This window comes from Mytilus trossulus, chromosome 5 (assembly GCF_036588685.1).
Source record: "Mytilus trossulus isolate FHL-02 chromosome 5, PNRI_Mtr1.1.1.hap1, whole genome shotgun sequence".
Lineage (NCBI taxonomy): Eukaryota > Metazoa > Mollusca > Bivalvia > Mytilida > Mytilidae > Mytilus > Mytilus trossulus.
In genome coordinates this window covers 58293878-58319552 of record NC_086377.1, presented here as the reverse complement: position 1 = coordinate 58319552, position 25675 = coordinate 58293878, and the positions used below count along the sequence as shown (strand labels likewise).

The window sequence follows — 25675 nt, the reverse complement described above, 5'->3', positions numbered from 1 at the left end:
GAAGTTGTGAAAATATGACAGAAATAAGTTAAACAAAAGACTGTGTGCTTGCATCATCCATTTGTGTTTAGCGGTTCATATTTTGTTTTAACTTGTACAAAAACCCTAAAAACTCTAACTTGGAATTAAAATTAGAAAGAAAATATCCTAGGGAACATATGTACAAATTTTCAAGTTCATTGAATTTCTACTTCATCAACAACTACCATAACACAAAACTTTAGCATAAAGTAGACAGACAGGCGGACCAACAGATGTGAACACTTAATGTTCCTCTACTATCGTGGGTAGGGCATAAATAACGACGTACTGTGATGGTCAAGAAATGCTGGTGTTTTGGGATTGAGTTGTCGCATTAAGTTTAAAGAAATTATTACATCTTTAATCAAAAGACAAAATAAAACAGAAAGTAAGAAATAATGGATTTCATTGCAGATAAAAACAAAAACTACAAAGATATGTTTTCGTGATATCTACTTAAAACAAGATAATTATCAAATCTATTCAAACTCAGGTTTTCAAAATTTTAAAAATTGTATTTATGCTCCACCTATGGGCATTATGTTTTTTTGGTCTGTTTGTCCTGTCGTTTGACAATAATGTCTAAGTAAGACTTGATGTTGCTCGTATCTCAAATGAAAGCTTATCATAGAATCATGTAGTATGTGCACTGGTGTATTCTAATATGACAATGTCTAAAACTACATACCTTTCCATGTTATCTTATATCTATCAGCATAGTAGTTTGTATTTGTATATCGGATGTAGAACTCTTTGCCAATAATTTTATCTGTAGTTGGATAATATTGAACATTTTGTAGAACAATTCCACGAACGCCTTCTCTTATCTGCAATATATGAAAAAATATTGTAATTTACTGCCTTATTTGAATTATACAAAACTGAATTCAACCGGAGAAGTGCTTGAAACACATCTTACACTATAAACTAATCTAGGCGTTTGATTTACATTCCGTTTTTACGATGATCAGAATGGCATATTTAGTAGTAAATCATTCATGAAAGCTGAATTTAAAAGGCCAGTAGAACATCTGACTTTTTGGTAGATCAAACACAACCGTTTCCTTAATTGCGACAGACATGTGATGATGCGGATCGAAAAGTTAATTAAACAGATTAATCCAAATACTTACTTCGTAACGTAAAAAGTAAAATAACAAACAATACTGTAACTTCTTATCAGAAGGTTCCTAACAGATGTCAAAAGCAAACACATCAACCGAATTGATATTATCTATACATTTTCGGTTTTATGGTTAGGGTTGAAGCTTTGCAAACTTCTAGAACACCAGAATAACATTTGAATATCGAAGATAATATACAGTACAGATAAGAACTGAGAAAATAAAACGCTATCAATCATTAAAAAAATGATAAAAAACTGTAATATATCTGACTAGGTACAAACATTTGGCTGGCTAACTAACACTGTTTGAGCAACCCAAAAATAAATAATATGAAAATGTGACAATAATTGGGATCCAACATCACATGTAAACAAACATCCAAGGCATACAACACCACTGACTAAAAGTCGAGACGTTCTTTGACAAAACCCTGTTTTCTCCTCAGACGCAGATGAGTTTGACAAAGTCTGAGCAGCTCCAAGCTCTCAAATGTTGTAGGAGTTGAGTAATCTCTATTAAAAAAGCAGGAGCATTTTGTATCTTTGAAAACACGAAGAAAAGTTATCTAGTCAAATGGAAATCGTCCCGGTAGTCATATATTTTTGTACTGAGGTTGCCACTGTTGTCAAATTCGAGATAAATGTCTAAAAATGCTGGAGAGGAGCTGTATCTCCGACCTTTATAGTAATCAAATCAAACAATTCAATGATGTATGTTAATTCAGATAAACCAGTTTCTTTTATCTCCTTTCTTCAAGAGTCTGACAGAATTTCGATTCACCTGGAAAAAAGAAATGGTCGGACAGGGAAGATACACAGGTGGTTCCCATTGCAATTGAGACGACCATAATGGAAATTACTACATTTAATTTAAACAAAAAAGTCAATGAGAAACTCTTACATACTGATAATTTGATCTTTGGTATGATTTGTTTAATTTTTGAGCTAACCAAAATATGAAGAACTACATTTTAATTCAATGATGTGGACAATTAATGAAGGAAAGCAGTGTGCATTGTTTCTTTAAGGTTTCTTTTTTTTCAATTTTCCATGTGGTTTTCTAATAATTATTAAGTTCCACAAAATTGTAGGTTTTGATAGAATTCATTATAATGAATGACCTAGTATCAGTAACGATTTTAAAGAGACAAATAAAATTCATTTAAAGTAAAGGAGGAGCGAAAGATATCAGAGGGACAGTTTAAATCATAGATCGAAAATTAACCGACAACACAATGGCTAAAACAGAAAAAAAAACAAATATAAAAATATTAGAACACCACACACAACAAAGAAAATTGCAGACTAAAAAAACACGAACTCAATCAAAAACTGGTGCTCCGAGAGGTTGGCAGATCTTACTCCACATGTGACATACGTCATGTTGCTCATGTGATGACAAACCTGGTAAATAGTCTACTTCGGTAGGTGATATTGTTTTTACGATAAAAGAAATATATCCGATTACATCTGTGAAACGGTTATTCCATAACAGTCAACCAACTCCTGATGGCGGCCGTAAAATTTACGAAGGGGTGACTTCAACTTCACTTTTTTTTACTTGTTTAAAAAGCTTCCTTGTGAGCAGCAATCCTCTATCAAGGAAATCATGATAGGACATACATGTCCGGGGTATCGGATCAATTGAGAAATACATACTCTGTATGCAGGCGCTGCAGTAATGTTGCTACAAAGTAATGGAAAATTCACAATTGGGAAGCTGAAATTATCCCTTTTGTCATAAAGTTTTGCCTTCAACTGACCCTCATTGTCAATTTCTACATGTCCAAAGTAAGCATTTCTGTTTTTTCTCGATATTTATGTGTATTCTATATTTTACAATGTTTCGTTTGTTTGATTTTTATATAACCGTGAAATAATATCTAATTTACACTTTATCCTTCTCTTTATTTTATCATAAACAAATGTTTCTAAATCACGTTCCTATTTGTATATTCACTACGTTTTTTAAGGAGAAAGGTATTGACAGTGTAGTAGTATGTAACCTAGTTAATAACCATACCTCAATGTTTCTAAATATTTGGATGTGTAAATCTTCTATAGATAAAACATACTCAGATTTTGTTGAGGTTTGTTTCTGAGGTTTTATCACAAAAATACAGTCCTTTCGCTCCGAGAAGGAACTCGGATAGTTTTTGGATGTTATAACACCTGATTCTGTTGTAAACTCTTCAAAGCAGTCTACAAATATAATTACAAGATAAAACAATGTTGCTGTCTTTTAAACTTAAAGGTTCTTTACAGATCCAGTTCAATGAGTGTTACACCATTACAGAAATATGGTGTTATCATATATCGAAATTGATAGCAGTAATAAAGTATAATAGAATAGATATAGGAAGATGTGGTGTGAGTGTTCATTTGCTAGTGTTTATAATAAACGCACGTATTTTATGATATCGAAATAAACTATACCCTACGCAATTTGTTGCGTTGGGTTTATTGTTTTTGACTCGCCTGCCTTTCTGGTTGTCTGTACCTTCATCTGTATGTCCGTTCGTCCATCCGTTAGTTCTATTATTGTCAACGCAGCTGTTCGGAAATCACATAATAGTATTTTGTTTAACTTGTTGATAATAAGGAAAAACTATGTAGATGTGCATATCGACAGAAAATTATGATTCATTTTTTTGGTCTTGGAGTAATGCCCCTTTAAAATTATTGTCCTCATTTTAAATACAGTCCATCAGACTTATTTTTGTTATCGCGACCACACAACAGAATTTCATGAGACTTTGTAGACAATAAGGACATACTATGTAGAAGTGCATATCGATATAAAATCATAAAAGACATATTTTTTCTATGAGTTATGACCCTTTGAACTAAGAATTTTGATCTAGATATACTACTGAAACGTTTTTTTAATTGATTCTGGTAAAGTAATGAGTCTTTGAATTTGAATCTGGTGCGATTTTGTTTTACCAGTGACAATTAAGGGGCGTGGGTTACTTGCATGTGAGCGTGATCACAAGGGTTGTTTAATTCGTTGGTTAGTGAGGATAAACTATTTTCTTTTTCTAAGTAACTCCGACCTCATCACCTCATTACTAACTATCAATTGGTATAACATCGTACCGACACATTGGACACCAGCGTCTTCAGTATGCGAACATGAACCTCTGTCTTGAATATTGCACTGACCAATATGATCTTCCCATCCAGCACAACCTAAATCTGCTATTACTCTCGAGGTATTCCCATGTCCATAATGTGCATTAGATAGTACCACCGGTGTAGATTTTCTGTAAAGTTGTTTCAGAATAGTTTCATGGAGAATTAGCAATTATGACAAAAAATGGAAAAAAATACAGAAGAAGCTTTCTGACCATAAAGGACTACAATGAAGGTAAAATTGAGAATGGAAATGGGGAATGTGTCAAAGAGACAACAACCCGACCAGAGAGAAAAACATCAGCAGAAGGTCACCAACAGGTCTTCAATGTAGCGTGAAATTCCCGCACCCGGAGGCGTCCTTCAGCTGGCCCCTAAAAAATATATACTAGTTCAGTGATAATGAACGCCACACTAATTTCCAAATTGTACACAAGAAACTACAATTAAAACGATACAAGACTAACAAAGGCCAGAGGCTCCTGACGTGGGACAGGCGCAAAAATGCGGCGGGGTTTAACATGTTTGTGAGATCTCAACCCTCCCCCTATACCTCAAGCCAATGTAGAAAAGTTCGAATACGACTACAAATCATATTAGTTATCTTTAGGTGTGATTTTTAGGTTTAATTAATATCACAAATTTGTTCATGTTGTCTGATCACAACGTTTGATATCAGGGTTAATTAAAATTCCCTATTTGTTTGGGAAAAAAAACACATTTTCAATTCTAATGGACCTTGAAATGTGTTTTAATATATTGTCTTTATTTTCATTTTAAAGCAAATTTTTTTCCGTTATGTTTAGTGTTAGAAGTTATTCAAACCATTTTGGAAAAAAAATAAATTATAGCTGTGAGTGAGAAATATGTTGTAGTACTTTTGTTTGCAATTATCATGTTGAGTGTATGTTGTATTACGCAAACTTTTATGAATAGCAAATCGTATGTTTGATTTGAGAAGTGTACAAAAATCACATGAATAAGTCTGACTATGAATCAAACAATGCTTCATTTTTCAAATGGGCAAATCAAAGATTCTTAACATTTCCGCCCTTTAGTTCTTTTTGGACAACGCAATTGAATGAAAACTCTTTTTTTCAAAATGATTGTAGAAAGACAATTTAATTTGAGTGCAAATGATACAAACGTCGGCTGGGGCAAAATGATTACATCTATGACAGGTTTAAAAACTTATAAATATAACAGTACAAAAAAAGTTTAAAGTCATTAGAAACCTCAAATTAAAAAAACAATAATGCATCTGTTTGTTGTAACTCAATAGATAGTTGTCATTATAAAACTTATGTATATATACTTTTTTTCTGAAGAAATTTTTTAATTTATTTATAATAAGAAGAGGTTTACTTTATTTTATTCCAGGAAGCAATTCACCGACATATTTTCCGTATGCAAAGTGACCTCAGTGTGACCTATCTCGTTAAAATCCGGTGATCGCAATACGCATGGATGTCTTTGATATAAACTATTGTCTGAAATTCATGATAAACACGTGCTCAATTTCCAAGTTTTTTGTTGATTTTTTATTGATTGTTGACAATCAGGTGACAATCGTTTAACTTCGGCTTCAAAACTTTTATTACTTGCCATATTTTCACAACAACACTGACCGATTGAAAAAAAATTGACGATTATTCGAAATTTATGCGAAAAAAATGATAAATTCGTGCACAGAAGACTAAGTTTATGAAGTTTGTATGCATTGGTTCAAGAATAGGGAGAACATTTTTTTCACCGGTCACTCGTTTCTTATGACTTTATGGACAGCGATACAAAATTAAAATATTTTGGTTGAAAAAAAAAAAGCCGGATAAAATTTCCAAAAAAAAACCAATATCTCAATAACCATGAGATATATTCTAGATATCAGTACTTTTGAAACTCTAGCTTCCCGTGGTGTAGTGTCATTAAATACGTATCTGTGTAATAACATAAGGGTTAATTTTATAATGCTATTAATCTTTTTAAAGATGCAAAAAACATATTGCCTTACTGTATTCACTCATTATCGAAGACCAAATGGTCACCCGTAATTTAAGATTTTTATTAGTTGTTGTCTTATAGAGAACCGAAACTCATATCCTAGGTTATGATATAATTTTCACTGTGCATATCATATATTATATGTCTCTTATAATTGTTACGATATGCCCGTGCTAGTATTTCCTATCATAATTTTCCAAATAGTGGGTTGCTGCTTACAAGGAAGCTACTGCATCAAAAGTTCCAAATGGTGAAGTTGAAATCATCCCTTCGTTAATTTTACGTCCAATTGACCGTTATGGAATAACCGTTTCACAGATGATATGGAATATTTTCCTTATGTCGTTACTAAAATTCCCTTCCCTTTCATGAAAGTGACCTACCGAATTACACTTTTTACCGGGTTTGTAATCACATGAGCAGCACGACAGATGCCACATGTGGACCAGGATCTGCTAACCCTTCCGGAGCATCTAAGATCACCCCGCGTTTTTGGTGGGATTCCTGACGCTATGTCTTTAGTTTTCTATGTTGTGTCATGCCTACTATTATTTGTCACCATATGCGTATTTTTACGGTAAATGTATCTTCAATGATGGTTCAGACTTACCTTATTTGTGTGTAAAAAATCATATATGAAAAGATGCTACACTTTATGACTTAAAGTATAGACAAGGAATTCAAAAAAGTGTATTTTAAGAATAAGTAAATAAGATAAACCATCATAATTCATGGTTCACGATGAGACATATTCTTAAACATGTTAAAATAGAAACCCTCTGCATACCCAACACCAAGGGAGGAACAAATTGCGTTTGCATCGTAGTTATTCCAACTTGAATCACACAGCGTTTTCCATTCTCCGCCAAGAAATATTTCTACTCTTCCTTCAAATTGATTGGTTCCATTTTGTAGCCGGACCTGTATTCCACCTGAAATTTAAATGTACAGTACTTTATAACTAATGATTAGGACATATAAATCTTGTATAATCACGTATGACTTAACATGTAATATTAGTTATCTTATTATAACGTCATTAAGGAGTAAAAATAAAGCACAAAAAAGTAATATAAAATTAAACAACCACATGCATTGCTACTTATATATGTATTTAAAATCAACCCAAATGACTGTATGGCGAGGTTTACATCAACTCGAGTAGACAGTTACGTGTTGCTGATTGTTACGTCACATATTAAGAGATATACAATAATATTGTCGTTTAAAGTATTTTCAATATCATAATAAAACAATAACATAAAGAATATATTATAGAACAATAACATATATGATGGGATGTTCCAAGTACATACTTACGTCATATGTACCAACAAATTACAAAAAGTAGCACGTAAAAAGCACACCATAACACGTTATTAAGATGATAAACAGCGGCAGTTCACACAATCTATACACCAAGACCATCATGTATCATTTGTGAAGTTGATGAGGAATAGTTATCAGCAAGGTATTTGTACCTTCCGATGAACTTTTTCAGAAAAGGAATGAGACGTTCGTTGAAGCACCCCTGGTTCATCAACTTTCTGCTAAGACACTGATGACGTTTTACAAAATCTGAAAAGGAGCTGCAAGTTCTGGAATATCGAATAAGTTGGGAAATATATATCCCGTATGCATTTAAGTTGGTAAATTGCTACTAAGATGGGGAAAATTAATTATTTCAAAATTTAAATCGTCTCGGTTGTCATAGATTCTGGTACTAAAATGAATGTATATTTAACAATTCGAGGTATATATCTAAAAATGAGGCGGCGGAAGCCGTGTCTGTAGTTTCATTAATTTCTAGTTCACGGGGGATATATTAATGGAACCCCAACAGAAAAGTGCGGATGTAGCCATCTGCCAAAATAAATTGAAAAGGTTCTTGACGGTATTATAGTATCTTTCTAGCAAATGCATGCACGATACTATTTACTTTCATGAGTCCATTAGCTTCTTATTATCCTAAATGAGGGTAGTTTAAGTGACTGTTACTAAGGTTCTGCGTGTGAGCTTACATGTATACAGCAACTAGCAATAAGCTGGCTTCGTATGATAATGCATTTATTGTTTGGAAATACATAAAATAAACTATAACTTTTTTTTTATAAGATTTCACTGTGTTTGATGTGTTGTGACTGTCGTCATCATTCTTGATAGGTCATTCTGACAAACCTATTTTTTAATTATCATCATCATGATTTATTATGCTAGCCACAACAAAACATATACAATGATATCGCTTCCAGATAGATATGATTTTCTCTCATTAACATGACAAAACGATTCCGTTTAAATTTCTTAGATTATTAGACTGTATACTTTGGTTTAAGAAATCTTTGGTCCAGGTGAGTTGCAAATGAACACACTTTTCTACCCGGGTGATATAATGGTTGACATATTGAGTCGACATAATATGCCAATTTCTAACCTTGTTTCTCGATCCAAATTGTCGTTTTGTTGCCTCTATGACATATGCACTTCACATCTGTTTAGTCGTACTTTCATTGAACTTACCAGAACAGTCAATACTAACTGAATCCGTAGTACAATTGTAAACATCATAATATCCTTTACACATTCCTATGTTTACTTCGTCACCAGTACAGTTTAACTCCGATAAATGAAGGGGGTACATCTTTTTGTCTGTTTTATATGAAATAAAACTTTGTCCAAGTGGCCTAGAAAAAAAGCAGAAAACATTAAAACATATGCTGATCCCATTTCTAATTATATATTCCGCTATCTTTATTTATGTGGTCTTATTCTTTTTTAGTATTAAATTACATACTGTATATTTAGTTTCCCTAAGAGAACTAGAAAATTGATTGTAAGATAATAAAATATGAAATATATATACAGATATATTATCTGCATTATAACTTAATTTAAACATATATAAGAGGATGTGGTATGATTGCAATTGAGACTATCCGCTTGGGCTTAATCTGATGGACATGATCGAGTAACCATAGTTCATCGTAGTGCCTACTACACCACTAAAACAAAGACCCAACATTAAAGTTTGCTATGAAGAGCAAATAGTTATCAAAGTACCAGTATTATAATTAAGTACGCCAGACGCGCGTTTCGTCTACATAAGACTCAGTGACTCTCATATCAAAATAGTTATCAAGCCCAACAAGTACAAGTTGAAGAGCATTGAGAATCCAAAATTCCCAAAAAGTTATGCCTAATACGGCTAAGGTTATCTATGACTTGTATAAGAATTTCCTTATTTTTTTGACAAAATTTCAAATTTTGTTAACAGGAAATTTATAAAAATGACCTCATTATTGATTTTTATGTCAACACCGAGGTGTTGACTACTGGGCTGGTGATACCCTCGGGGACGAAACGTCCACCAGCAGTGGCTTCGACCCAGTGGGGTAAATAGTTATCAAAGGTACTAGGACTATAATTTAGACGTGTGTAATAAATTCAAACGTGAAAACAAAAGGGGTAATATATATAGGTCGATGCCACTGCTGATGGAAATTTATTTCACCGAGGGTATTATAAGCCCAGTAGTCAGCACTTTTTGTGCTGACATGAATTGTCATTGATATGGTTATATTTTTTTTAAATACTAAGGCTTTTCTACCTCAGGCATAAATTACATAAGCTGTATTTGGCAAATATTTAAGGATTTTTTTTTCTCAAAGCTCTGCAACTTCGTACTTTATTGGCCTTTTTTTAACTTTTTTGGATTCGAGCGTCGATGAGTCTTTTGTAGACGAAAGGTGCGTCTGGTGTATATATTAAATGTAGTCCTGATATCTATTATGGGTGTATTTGAACCACTGGGTCGATGCCACTGCTGGTGGAGATTTATTTTCCCGAGGGTATTACAAGCCCAGTAGTCAGCACTGTTTGTGCTGACATGAATTGTCATTGATATGGTAATATTTTATACGGTTTACAAATTTTGGAATTTTTTAAATTCCAAGGCTTTTTTACCTCAGACATATATTAACTTAGCTGTAAATGGCAAAACTTTTAGGAATTTTAGTTCTCAATGCTCTTCAACTTCGTATTTTTTTTGGCCTTTTGAACTTGCATGGATTCAAGCATCACCATTGAGTCTTTTGTAGACGAAACGCGCGTCTGGCGTATATACTAAGTTTAGTCCTGGTATTTATAATGAGTTTTTTTATCACAATAATCCAACGATATACATGTTCTTTCAATGGTCGCTTTTAACCAATGATATTTCCAGAAATATAAGTTGAATATGTAGAACTGTATATGGTGCGTGCATAGTATTCTATCATCTATTATTGTTTGAAAATTTTAAGAATAATTCCTTGACAAATTCATGTTGAGTAATAGAATATCTATCATCATAGTTACATTAAGGCACAATGCTCGGTTTTAGGTTTACCTTGTCAGAGTATTGATGGTAGATCATCGATATATAGAATTTTCTTGTTATCCTTGTACCTTTGATAACTACTTATACATTTTATCATGCTTATGTCATAAATATGATAAAAAAAAGTATACATCACCGTGCTGATTTCATACATGTTATAGCTATAAGTAGTGCAAAACGGCGAATTTTCAAATTGATTAATCAGGACAAAAAAGCTTTCTCGTGTATCACAACTTTATGAGATAGAATTTTGAACGAAACATTAAAAGATATGTTTGCAATATGCGTTACCAAAGTGAAAAGAAATAATAGCGTCATTTGTTCATGCTATAAGTGAAAAATTATTTAATATTCCTTAAAAGAAAAAAATAGTATTATATTTACAGTTAGATCCTGTAAAATGCTATTTTGTAAATATGATTCAAACAACGTTAATTATTGATATTTGTTGAAACAATGTGGATAATTCAATAAATCATTACGTTTTCTTCATCTAAATAAACGGGTTTTTTCGTTAAAAGCCATAAAAACAAACCTGTATCCAATAGTTTTACAGACAACATCGTTTGTAATTGTGTCCCAAAATTGCCAACAAATGCCTCCCCAAAGTTTATTGGACAAACTTATTGTCAATTCACCCTTCCATGGACCAGGACCATTTTCCAGTCTTACTTTGTTTCGATCTGTTTAGAGATAATTAAAAAAAAAAATGTTCAATCTATTGAAATGATGCTGATATCAAATTGCGTTTAAGGCTTGGAATATGTTTTGGTTGTTAGAATTTTACCTAATCTAACAGAGCACTGGAGATGTATTTTCCGAGTGTTTTTCTTTGCTAGTCAAGAAATATCCTGCACTAATATATTTTGTCTAACAAAAACTAATGTTCCAATTTTCTGCAGATTTATCAATAGAATACTCAACAAAAAAGAGAGGAGAAAATAAACAGATGAAAACTTTATGAAAAATAGAAAGAAAAGAACAGTGATACAATGTTCAAGGTAAGAAATATTTTACATGATATTGAAAGAGCATGTGAAAAGTGATTAAAATAAATAATACAATTAATTTTTAAACACAAATTCCATACAGTGTTATAATTTGTAAATTCTTACCGTCGGTAAAATTAAAATTAAGTACCTGTATTTGTTGGCAAACATGATACTCCTGCCTCATGTGTATGATCATAATGCATTCTACCGTAAAAGTAGACCCAGGACACATCACAAAGACCAACATCAATATCATTCGGCAGACAGTAAGGATTCATGAACCATAGTTGATTAGGAGATTCTCCAAACCATGAACTTGTTCGTGCTGTGGCAGATGTGCTCCTTTCATTAGAAAAAAATATTTTACCCTTGTATCTATTAAAGCTTATCATTTGAATCAATAAAAATATATTAATAACATATTTTGATTCGTCTTATTAAATTCAGAATTTTTTTAATATAATCAAATGTAATCAGACAGCTTCTTTGAAGTTACAATGTGATTCTATATCAAAAGACATATTAAACACATATTCAGCACAAGTCATACAAGTTACAGTCTCACACTAAATGTTTTGTATATAAATATACAGTATCTTGAAGCCAAGGTGGTCGTTTATACGAGTTGTATATACAGTTTATATATATATAATGACTGAACAAATAGTCAACAATAAATTTTACGGGGCGATGGATCATGTAAACATGATTTAGTACACTACAAACTATAATATATAACAAGTCTAAAAGGGTACAACATCACCAAAAACACAATTAAACGAACAATATGTTAGATATTTCGGATAACAGATATTCCTCATCGGTAATTGCACCATGACAAATGAATCAAGTCAATTCAACTTAAGACTCTATCAAAATCTTGAAATTTATAAAATTTAAGCGAACGCTGGAACATTATTTTTAATTTCCAAACACGGCGCAAATACTACAAAGATATGCCAAAAAAAAGTTATTTACGATGTGAACTGGCAAGTGATGGCAGGAAATAATTGATGGTAAGGAAAAAGAGTGACTCTTCTATGTTTTTTCATTAATGCTCTCTGTGAAAACTGTCCTGAGCTTTTTTATCCAAAAATTATCCGAGCAAATCTGTCGGCTTTAGACCAATCCTCGTGGTGATCTATGATGGTGATGGTAAGTTTTTTTTAAATCAGCTTGGGTGTGCCAATGTCATTTTAAATGACGACTTACGGGGAGGTCGGGCTTGCAGGTGTAGTCACTACGATGACCATTCATGCGTTTGTTGAATGGCTGTTCTGTTTCGCCAACATATTGCATGCCACATCGACACCGAAGAAAGTATACAACAATCATGGGATCTACCAGACAGTCTGGTATTGTTTTCGTCAGTATATATATATTTATATAGATAACGATAGCAACGTCAAAGTTCTTGTATCCGTCATTGTTGTTCTGAGCCAAAAAAATGTCACTGTCACTTCGGCACTCGCTTCAATTAAGGTGGTATGGGTGTCTTTCTCCATCTTGGATTGTAAAGAACTGAGAACCAAAGGTCTAAATTTTCTATTAAGTTAGCAAAATTTGATGCAGGAATGCAGATATTTAATGTGAATTTTCATTTAAAAGAAACAATTTTTAAGAATATTACTTATAAATATATTTATATTTTTGAAAATATTAATTGTTTTTTTTTTTTTTATTCTTTTTTTTAATTGCCATTTTAAGGGGAGGTAATTTTAAAACAGTGCATTTTCTGAAGGATTCTCCATGGAATTTTCATATTTTGTATTTTAGCGGGAAACAAAACGTACGATGACCCTATCTTTTCTTTTGATATTCTCAAAACATTGTCTGAAAGCTATCTTTTCCTTAAGTATTTAACAATTCTATCATTTTGTTTAGTTTCTAATCACAAAATTGTGTTTTTTTTCTGTACAATCCATACAAAATTTGTAATTTTTTCACGTCCTGTAGCTTGAAAAATGCGCGGTGGCCTATCATTTTTATTATAGTTTTCAAAATATATCAATAGATACTACGTTTTGGTAAAGTATGAACAAATTCTATCGTTTTTATTTTAGACTCCCATACCACCTTAAACATTATTACATTATTTTTTAATCCTATGAGTATATATGATTAAAACTCATATGGCATTAAATATTTTTGATGAAGAAACTCTAAACATCAGAATATTAACTTTAAGAATATAATATAAACATTTTTTTTCAGCCATTGCGTATGATTGAGTAATATGACATAAACAGATTTGATTCCTTTTAAAATGCACGAGACTGCTAACAAAATTAGACAGGAAACATAGTTGTCGATATTTGACTGATACACTGTAAATAATGTTCAGAACTGAACGTCTAAATTTAATTTATCTATAAAACAGTATGATAGGAGCACTATGCTGTACATGGATTCCGTTTCACACGTTCGTCCCGTATTGATTTAGATGTATGCACGCCTTTAGATGGGACAGAAGGTATAGTACTGTTGACAATAGTTATCAAAGGTACCAGGATTATAGTTTAGTACGCCAGACGCGCGTTTCGTCTACATAAGACTCATCAGTGACGCTCATATCGAAATATTTATAAACCAAACAAATACAAAGTTGAAGAGCATTGAGAATTCAAAATTCCAAAAAGTTGTGCCAAATACGGCTAAGGTTATCTATGCCTGGGATAAGAAAAACCTTAGTTTTTCGAAAAATTCAAAGTTTTGTAAACAGGAAATTTATAAAAATGACCACATAATTGATATTCATGTCAAATGGGACAATTTCAATTTAGAAATTGAAGCTGAAATTTTGTCATTTCGTAAGTGTCTATCATCACAAGTTTATTATGATATATAAGAAGCATTTTCTCTGTAGAATGTAGGTTATTGGAACATCAGCAATATAATTTGAAAGGGCAATTAAATAACCTTGTTAAGGGGGGTCTCGGGTCTACATAATTTCTTTATTCAATATAAGATTTTGCTGTTTTTTCTATAAATGAACTTTATCTTAGTTTTAATAGAAAAATGAAATAAAAAAATGGGATCACCGTTCATTTACGCTCACGATCTGACTTCGAAAGAAGCATAATATTTTTGTTAATGTCCTTCTTTCTGTTGAACTTATAGGATAAATTGAGGTAATAACGAAATCAAAAATGAATAGCCTATTTGAAAACATTAATAAAGATATATGTCACCGATGAGTTTTAAAAGATATTTCAATTTTAATGCCCAAAAAATGGTATTTTTGCACCAAAAGGAGATAATTTGGAGCTCTTTCAATCTACATTTTAAAACTCACCTTGGGTCAACACAAAATGATTTTTTGGAATGATTTTTGTACCATATGATAACGTAACAACTGCTTAAGGTGACTAGGGCGTCTTAATTAAAACTGACAGAATTTCTAACTTGTCAAAATGAAGCTTTTATCATGTTGTTTTCAAAACTGTATTAAAAAGTATGGGTCACCGGATTAATTTTCACGCTATAGGTTGCTCAAAATTGTCAGATTTTGTATTGCTTATTTATGGAAAATCAAATTTCGTCTCATAAAAAGAAAACGTTCTATAAGAACTTTAAGCTAAAATGTGGAAATATTGCTTATATAACATGCTTTCAAAAAAGCAAACGAAAAATAAGGTCACCAAACTTGTTTTCTTGCTACATATTGAAATAGGTAAATTCATAACACTTTCTAATGTAAAAAGTACTTTATCGGAGTTATCTCCCATTGTTTGGCAAATTTTGAAAACAAAATCTATTGAAACAAAAATAAGGTGTTTTTGAAAAATTACTTCTGCAATTATGTTTAAACAAAATTTTCTACATCCATATCAAAAGTCTTGTACAACAATGACATACACTCTCAAAATTTGCACATTTCACCAAATATATAGACCAAGGATATCAGCTTATTCAAAATCAAAGATGGAGATAGACACCCTAGCCTCCTTAAGGTAATAAATAAAATTTGTAAAGAAAAATAAATGTTTATTTTTTTACTGAAAATTTTATATCCGCGAGCCTCCTCAAATGCTACTTTTACTTTTTTTGTCTTTCAGAAGTTCTGATTTTATTCCGTTGTATTTAAAAATTGAATGCCTCCCTTTGTAACTTTATTGGGGTGTTTTAAGCGTTGACCGAAGTACATTTTGTATGAACTCGGTAGCGCTTCATTCTAAAAATGTGCGCATGGTCAACGCTGTTACAACCCTAAGAAGTTACAAAAAGAAGCATTCAATACTTATACTTATATATTTTAGCTAGGATCATGAAAACACGAATTTTATCTGTTTTTATGCCCCACCTACGATAGTATAGGGGCATTATGTTTTCTGGTATATGGCTCCGTTCGTCCGTCTGTGCGTCCGTTCGTTCGTTCGTCCGTTCAGGTTAAAGTTTTTTTTGTCAAGGTAGTTTTTGAAGAAGTTGAAGTCCAATCAACTTGAAACTTAGTACACATGTACCCAATGATATGATCTTTCTAATTTTAATGCCAAATTATAGTTTTGGCCCCAATTTCATGGTCCACTGAACATAGAAAGTGAAAGTGGGAAGTTCAGGTTAAAGTTTTTGATCAAGGTAGTTTTTGATGAAGTTAAAGTAACATCAACTTGAAACTTAGTACACATGTTCCCTATGATATGATCTTTCTAATTATAATTCCAAATTAAAGTTTTGACCCGAATTTCACGGTCCAATGAACATCGAAAATTATAGTGCAAGTGGGGCATCCGTGTACTATGGACACATTCTTGGTATTCAATTCACCTGTGCAATTTTTTGTGGGACCTCGTGTTATCATGAATGATAAAGTTTTATTGTGTAATGCAATTTCTTAAGGAATAACACAAGATGCCGAGTTAGTCAATTAGAATAACGTATTATAATAAAACATACATCTAATGTTTATTCTATGGGAACAGGACACTCGTTCACTAGGGTTTGAAAATAAATATACATTATCTGTTGAAATATCAACCGGATTAAAAGATCTTGCCGATCAAATTGCACACAATATTGATGACATACGAATATAAATTTTGATTAACAAGTATCGAATAAATGTTTTAAAAAAAAATCTTACCAAAAACCCAACGAATGACAAACTGCTGAAGCGTCATTAGAGTCCCAACTACTATCACACACACCAATCCATTCGTTATTGTATTGTATTTCCACTCTGCCCTCGTGTTCATGGGATCCACCAGAAAGTCTGGTATTCATATTTGCTAAATCAAAAACAAATATCAATTGCAAATGTTACTGGTTTAATATTATAATATGAAAATATATGTATCAACTCATTGTTTGTTCATTTGTTTTCATATATATATATATATATATATACAACTCGTCTAAACATCAACCCAACAATGTTAGATCTGTAAATTTGCTTTCGCAAATTTTTGGTTCTTCCCTCGCCGGGATTCGAACCCATGCTACTGTGATATCGTGACACCAAATCGCCTGCACTGCAGCCGTCCCGCTAGACCACACGACCACCTGGGCTCTCAAAAAAAGAGCTTTCGGTGGCCATATGTTACCTTTCCACGTCAGTTTTAATCTAGCGGCGTACTACAGTACATGATATATAAGGCATGAAGATGTAATTGTCTATATATATATATATATATATATGTGTGTGTGTGTGTGTGTGTGTGTGTGTGTGTGTGTGTGTGTGTGTGTATAGCACAATATGTTAACGAACTGTTATTATTTCATGTGTAATGTTTATACATATGTTGGACTCAAATCTATGGCGGGTTCGAAATCAGATTCATAATCTTTGGCAAATGTGACGTTTCAAACGCCAAAACAACGCAAATTTATGGCAGATTTTGTTTTCTCCAAATCTATGACAGATCTGAGGTAAAGAGTAACATATAACGTCATAATGAATAACGCCAAATTTCATCTTCGATGGCGGAACACATAGTTTTGAACACCATTAAAGATGAAAATATTTCCCTACAACAATTTACGGGTAGTTTAAATGACGATGTGACCTATTTTCTCGAAGATGGACAAAATGTGCTGTACTGGCCGCATGCCGCGATGAACTATGGCACCGCATATGTTAGGAAAAAAAAGAGATTGTGGGGCCCTGTATAGCTTACTGTTCGGTGTGAGTCAAGGCTCTGTGTTGATGCCGTACCTTGACCTATAATGGTTTACTTTTAGAAATTGTGACTTGGATGGAGATGTGTCTCAATGGCACTGATACCACATCTGCCTATATCTATTCAGTAGTAGTTTACGGCTGGCACAGTTTATAAAGTGAAATATCAAATTACCGGATAAGAATTTGATTTTAATCGTCATTAAATTAAAAAGATTTATTAATGATATCGTTGAAATAAATGTTATTTGAAACTTCAAACTGTTTATTTTTATTTGTTACTTTTTTGTATTGTTTAATAAGTTACTATGCACAGATTAAAAAAATGTTTTGTTTTTTTACAGAGCACATCATTTAAATCTTGAAGTCTGTATCAAGGCATACGAATTTTTCCATTTTTGTTTGACCATTATGGACTGTATATTTCACCAATGTTCATAGATATGCTTCCGTAGTCGTGTATGTCCACATGCTTAAGACAAGTAATTGGTCGAAAATGAACTGCATTGTTTTCAATTTGCACAAAACTTGCTATAGATTTTGAAACAAAATTAATCCGACATAGATTAGGAAATTACATAGATCTGGCATAGATTTGGAACCCACTAAAGATTTGAGTCCTACATATATAACATTAAAAAAGGATCTAGTGCATTTGGTATTCTAAGAAAAAGAATCAGAAAAACGAGTTGTTCTATTGACATGTAGCTCTTTCGTCCTTCTGGAAGGACATGTTAAGATTCTGGCAACGTTATTAAATGATACTAACGCATAGGTTCCTGGTTCGATTCCCGTTTGGGATGAAAATTTCAGGAACTCAATTTTCGGCTCTCCCTTTACACCATTTGCGAGTATGGTCTTAAAAGGAAACGATGATAGTCCGTCGGAAGGGGACGATAAATGGCTGACCCGTGTTAAGAGAGATCCATATCTCTTGCACCCTTGTAGATTTCGAAAAAGAGTAGGCTAATGCCGCTACAAGGCAGCACTCGCACCCGCAAATTGGAAAGGGATTAATAAAAGTTGCAAAACTTGTTTTCCAATCCACTCTAAATAAATATGTTTAAACTAAATGATACGTTGCATTAAAAGACTAGTCTTGGATTTTGTGCGGTTAATTTTTTTTATATAGGCTTTTTTTTTATCTTTTGTGCCGAGCTTACCATATACAAGTTATTGAAAAATCCATGCTTTGTCAAGTGTTGCTACATCTGATTCAAACAATCAAAAAGCTGATTCTTATGTATTTGGAATATATGATGCATATACTTTACAATGACAGAGACAAAAAGGAGAAAAAGTACCCACAAAAGCAAAAAACACCAATATCTTCACTATGGCTGCAATCCTGATGGTCATTTGCGGGTAATAAACATTTTGCGATATCTTGGTTACATCCATCTCGTATTCTCCAAACTGGTCCCGAACCTTTCCCATAATAACTGTTTTTCATCAATTGTCCTGTCGTGTGCCTTTTTGTAAATACAAAAAATAAATCAAATTATTTGTGCATCTTGTCCTTGTGCAAATTTTACGGACGCCAACACAAGTTGGTTGATCGTTATGGAATAACCGTTTCACAAATGATATCGGATATGTTCCTTACGTCCTAACTACAATCCCCTTCCCTTTCATGAATGTGACCTACCGAATTAGACTATTTACCGGATTTGTAATCACATAAGCAACACGACGGGTGCCACATGTGGGGCAGGATCTGCTTACCCTTCCGGAGCACCTGAGATCACTCCTAGTTTTTGGTGGGGTTCGTGTTGTTGTTGTTTATTTTTTAGTGTTCTATGTTGTGTCATGTGTGCTGTTGTTCAGGTCAGCATTTTTACTTTATTTTCACAAAAACACGATACAATAATTTTAATAGGATCTGCCAACCAACGTTTACTCATTACTATTATTTGTACATGAAAGATATATATAGTTACATAATTTCTGTTTTCTTTTTCTAATTTAGGATTTTTGAACTCGATTTTTCGTGATCAAAATTATATACACATGAGAATAATACCTCCTTCCCAATGTAAAAGAGGGACGAAACATATCAAAGGGACAGGTAAACTCATAAATCATGAACACAGACAAAGTTTCAGGACTTGATTAATTTATATGCAATCCTCAACCGTCTTGTCAGTCATAATTAGGCCGCTGGTTTTCTCGAATAAATGGTTTTACACTAGTTATTTTAGAGCCCTTTATAGCTTGTTCGGTGTGAGCCAAGGCTCCGTGTTGAAGGCCGTAGATTGACCTATTATGATTTACTCTTTAAAATTGTTATTTGGATGGAGAATTGTCTCAATAGCACTCACAACACATCTTCCTATATCTATAGAACTTTACCATGTTAACGTAATACTCAGAGTACTAAAAATAGTTTACTTTGTATTTTAATTTCTTAGTAAAACAACAATAATCGTGCTAAAAAATTTGCAAAAATAAAATAATTACAATTTACGTTTAGATAATGATTCAGAGTTAAGGCTTACCATGTTAATGACCAAGAAGCAACCATTTTACACACTTCTGTTGCTAATTTTTCTGTCATTCCGATGCTACAAAGTGTTCCCCAAACTTTATTTCTCATTATTTCAACACGGCCAGCTGACCGACTCGGTCCGTTTGCAAGTCTGATGTGCATTCCTGTAAATAATTTGACAGAAAACATGTAAAGTTTAATATGTTTAGCGAAGCATGTGAAGGATTACATAAACCTAACATGTTATAATACATGAACATCCAGGTGGTCTTTCTAATCAATCTTCTTGAAAACAACTGTTTCACAAGTTAACACTATACACATGGGAATATATTTGAAATTTTGCTTACTATGAGGTCACATATTCTGCTATCGATGCTACGTTTATACAGAAACAAATTTTACCATTCAAGTCAAAGTCGGGAACATCGTATGTCATTACATATTTGCACAAGTTTATCTGTTCTTACCTTGAAAATAAGAGATTTTAATAATAAAAAAAAAAAACTAAATATTTTTTAAAAGTCAACTTAATCTAGAGGAATACATTCAAATAATTGCAAAATATGTTTTATAGTATTATATTATTTCTATAACTTGAAATATAATAAAGCTATCTGTTGTAATAAAAGGTATAATTTCCGAAAATATTTCTTCACCCCTATCCTGACTGACAATATTGCAGTACAAAATTACGAGCCTGCCTTTTTTGTTCTGTTCAAACTTAATATAAGAAATAAAAAATAAGATAATACAAAATTATACGCTCAAGTTGATATAAACTCTATTTCTGATATTAAATAAGGGGTACACTGTAATGGAGTCGTAGGATTAATGTTTTTTTCTTGCGACAGTAGCTTGATGTTCAACGATACTTTAATAAAACTAACAATATTGTGCTTTGTCCGAAAACTATACTAAATATTACATATCCACAGAAGCACACACAACAGAATTATTTAGCAAACTTAAGACAACAGTTGCAAAATACAGTAAAACATCTCACATCCCTGGGTCAGAAAACCCGCTAATTTAACCTGATACGTACACTGTGTTTATACATGTATTAGATAAAATACAAAGGTTAATAGTTATCAAAGGTACCAGGATTATGATTTAGTATGCCGGACACTACAAATGACTCATTTGTGACGCTTATACCAACTTTTAAATAAAGCCAAACATATACAAAGTTAAAGGGCATTGAGGATCAAACATTCCAAAAAGGTTGTGCCAAATACAGCTAAGGTAATCTATGCCTGGGATAAGAATTTCCTTAGTTTTTCGAAAAATGCAAAGATTTTTTAATAGGAAATTTATAAAAATGAACACATTATTGATATTCATGTCAACACCGAAGTGTGGACTACTGGGCTGGAGATATCCTCGAGGACGAAACGTCCACCAGCAGTGTAATCGACCCAGTGGTGTAAATAGTTATCAAAGGTACCAGGATTATGATTTAGTATGCCGGACACTACAAATGACTCATTTGTGACGCTTATACCAACTTTTAAATAAAGCCAAACATATACAAAGTTAAAGGGCATTGAGGATCAAACATTCCAAAAAGGTTGTGCCAAATACAGCTAAGGTAATCTATGCCTGGGATAAGAATTTCCTTAGTTTTTCGAAAAATGCAAAGATTTTTTAATAGGAAATTTATAAAAATGAACACATTATTGATATTCATGTCAACACCGAAGTGTGGACTACTGGGCTGGAGATATCCTCGAGGACGAAACGTCCACCAGCAGTGTAATCGACCCAGTGGTGTAAATAGTTATCAAAGGCACAAAGATTGTAATTTGGTACGCTAGATGCGCGTTTCGTCTACATATGACTCATTAGTGACGCTCATATCAAAATATTTATAAAGCCAAACATGCATAAAGTTTAAGAGCATTGAGGACTAAAAATTCCAAAAAGTTGTGCCAAGTACGCTACATTCCAACTGCCTAGAAGTATATTATCTTTTGGTGTACAAAAGGAAGTCAGCTTGTGGACTTTCCGTGGTCTTGCATCCACCAGCGTATTGTCCCTTAAACCATGTTGTACAGCAGAGATGTTATCCTCATGCTGATTCCTAAATGTAATTTGGGTTTCCGTATTCATCATTTTCTTTATTCTGTCTGGTGATTAGCCATACAAGAAACCTACTACCTGTAGGATAGAGTTGTTGTCGAGGGTTTCCCTCCCATAGATAGTTGCCTGCCATGGCTGACGAGTTCTATCTTCCCGGCTTTTCTTACTTGGTCTGCTCCCATAGCCTTTTAATCTTCCCAGATCTAACCACAAGGCAGCGCTACTATTTACCCATAGTTGGGACAAGGTTGATGAGTGGGACTACACACTGCATCTCTATGGACCTTGCTGCTCCGGGATCCTCTAGAATGCTAGATCCTAGTTACCATGTGCTGTCGCGGGGAGGCATTGTAGAAGTCTTGAAGAGTGTAGAGGCTATGAACTGGCAGAAAGACTTACGCACTCGGCTTTCTTTTCACCCACAAAGGCTAGCCAGCGGTGATAGAGAGCCTATGGCCCTAATCACACTAGATGTTTACAGGATAAATAAAATAGAATATCCAAATAATAAACAAATAATGAAATTTCAAGAATTGACAAGGACGTTATGCTTTGCTCAATAAAATTGAGAAAGGGAATGGGGAATGTGTCAAAGCGACAAAAGAGCAGACAGAAGCCGAAGGCCACCAATGGGGTTTTCAATGTAGCGAGAAACTCCCGCACCCGTAGGCTTCCGTCAGCTGGTCCCTTAGAAATATGTATACTAGTACAGTGATAATGGACGCCATTGTAAACTTCGAATTATACACAAGAAACTCAAATTAAAAATCATCAAAGACAAACAAAGGCCAGAGGCTCTTGACTTAGGGCAGGCACAAAGTTGCAGCGGGGTTAAACATGTTTATGAGATATCCACCTTCCCCCAATACCTCTGGCAAATGTAAAAAAGTAAACGCATAACAATACGCACATTAAAATTCAGTTCAAGAGACATCCGAGTCTGATGTCAGAAGATGTAACAAAAGCAAATAGATAAAATGACAATTATACATAAATAACAACAGACTACTAGCAGTTAACTGACATGTCAGCTCAAGACCCCAATCAGACTTATTGAAATTTTATTTCTGGATTATATGAATATCAGGAACAATCCCTCCCGTGAGGGGTTTAGTATCATACTATCATAAAATATATGAAAAGAACAAAACCCGTGTCGTGCAACCAACTGGTTTGTTTGAATTAAATGTGTTTAGTTCAGATGCAAAGACTCTATAAGTGAATCAAAATTAAAGCTAAAATATGCAATTTTTAATGACCTGAGTTTTCTTATACCGATGATAAAATTTAATGAATGTTTTGGCTAGTTTATAATATCGAAAACACTGGTGTAATAATTTACCAGGAATACATAAATTACTCTCGCTAAAATCGTTTTTACATACACAAGAGAATCGTACAAGTTGGATATATATATTGACAAGGGAACGTCACCATCTAAAAATGGATAATTAACGATAAGAAAGCATATTTAAATGTAATTATTACATATGTACAATACTAGATATTTTATAATGATAAACCACATACGGCATCTTACAGATGCTGAAAAACGAGTTCCTGTATCTCTTGTCCAGTTTGTCTCTCTATTTCTCATGCATCCGTCAATGTCAATAGGTTGATCACCACAATAGAGAGTATTCAATAATTGCAGGTTGCTTTCACCAAATATCACTGAGCGACCATACAGGAAAACAACATTGACGTCACTGTTGATAGAAAGAATGAGATCATAAACATTAAACTGTTTTAAAATGGAAAAAAAATCTTATATAAGACAGTCTAGCTATGTACTTTTAAATTCTACTGATGTCTTTCGTATTTAGGTATTAACATCCTTTACTTTCAAATATGTTGGTTTAAGGGTTGGTAGAATCTATAAAATAGTGTTGGACGTACCAAATTAAACAAAAATGCGTTTTTCATTTTCTACCACTTGAACGACAGCGCTGGTTGTCAACAGCTGGTTTCCGGATATCGTAAAAGGGGGTCGGAAACACCAGAGTGACAGTAAAACTCAGTAATTGAAAATAAACTAACAACATCAGAGCTTAAAATAGAGAGGCAAAAAGACACATAAAAGTACAAAAGACGCAACATAGAAAGCAACAGACTAAACAAAATGACCCCCACCATCTTTTTCGGTGATCTCATGTGCTCCGGAAGGATAAGCAGATCCTGCTCCACATGTGGCGCCCATCGTGTTGCTTATGTTATTAAATACCCGTATAGTATAAAGTCCAATTCGGTAGGTGACATTCTTGTAAAAAGGGAAGTGATTTGTAGTTCTGACATAAGGAACATATCCGATATCTTCTCTGAAACGGCTGTTCTATAAAGGAAACAGTAGTTTACAGCTGTACAAAATTCATAAAACTATGTTCAGTCCTTCATCTTAATTTCGGAATCTGCTGCGGTAAGTTAAAATCTCCGCTGTCCAAAGCAATTATAAAATGCATAATGAAAATAGTAGTTTAGTTAATTGGATGGTATTACACTTAATCTACTGTAAAATAAATTATAACAACCGACTATATCAATTAAGAATATTTTGTTTCGTTCAAAAAAGAAAATCACATTTTCTTTTACTCAACTTGGTAACTTGTATGTCCTAAACAGTTATCCAACAAGGACATGCTTTGTCAGTGTTAGATTACCCCGATGGCCAGAGGCCAGAGAATGATCAAACACTGACACACCAAGTCCGAGTAGAATAACTATTTTACATCCCAGCTGTTTCGATTAGACGAAAATCCATTTACAATTCATAAAATCTAGTAAAGAACGCCACACAACCATTAAAATATACTTTATATATTACTATATGATGTATACTTTTTATGACCCCCGAACACGCTGAGTAGATATCAAACAATGTCAACTCGCCCCACTTACCAATCGGTCAATACTATATCGCAACTTTACAAAAAAATCGCCTCACTCTTATTTACCGACTCAAAAAAAAATCAAAAATGAAATTGAACAATCAGTCTGACGACTCACTTAATAACGAAAAAGTTTTAAACCCCAGTGAAAAAAGGTCTGCCAACTCGCCCAACTTATAAAAAGATCTTGCTTCCTTTAAGTATATTAAATACTTGTTAGTTCGTATACAGTCGTCCTGGTGTAGTGGTATTTTTCGTGGCTTAAATATAAAAAAAAATGTGTCGTGGATTGAAATGCTAAAGGTCTTGAGTTCAAATCCCAGCATATACACTGGATTTCGTTCTACGTGAATTTTAATAGATGGTCTTCTCCGTATAATTTAAGTTTACGTTTTTTGGTGGATTGGACATCCCCGCCAAAATGTTACAGAACAAAGGAAAGCATG

General features: G+C 33.2%; 1 protein-coding gene across 1 annotated transcript in view; it reads right to left on the bottom strand.

The window, feature by feature from the left end:
• Positions 1-25675, bottom strand: part of LOC134718118 (deleted in malignant brain tumors 1 protein-like) — a 59534-nt gene that overhangs the window by 5100 nt on the left and 28759 nt on the right. Inside the window, exons 13-20 of the mRNA XM_063580610.1 lie at positions 16737-16881; positions 11802-11995; positions 11197-11344; positions 8804-8967; positions 7071-7215; positions 4247-4413; positions 3171-3349; positions 710-848 (exon numbers count right to left, since the gene is read on the bottom strand). Of these exons, the coding sequence (XP_063436680.1) occupies positions 710-848; positions 3171-3349; positions 4247-4413; positions 7071-7215; positions 8804-8967; positions 11197-11344; positions 11802-11995; positions 16737-16881 (1281 nt within the window). The remainder of the gene's footprint in view (positions 1-709; positions 849-3170; positions 3350-4246; positions 4414-7070; positions 7216-8803; positions 8968-11196; positions 11345-11801; positions 11996-16736; positions 16882-25675) is intronic.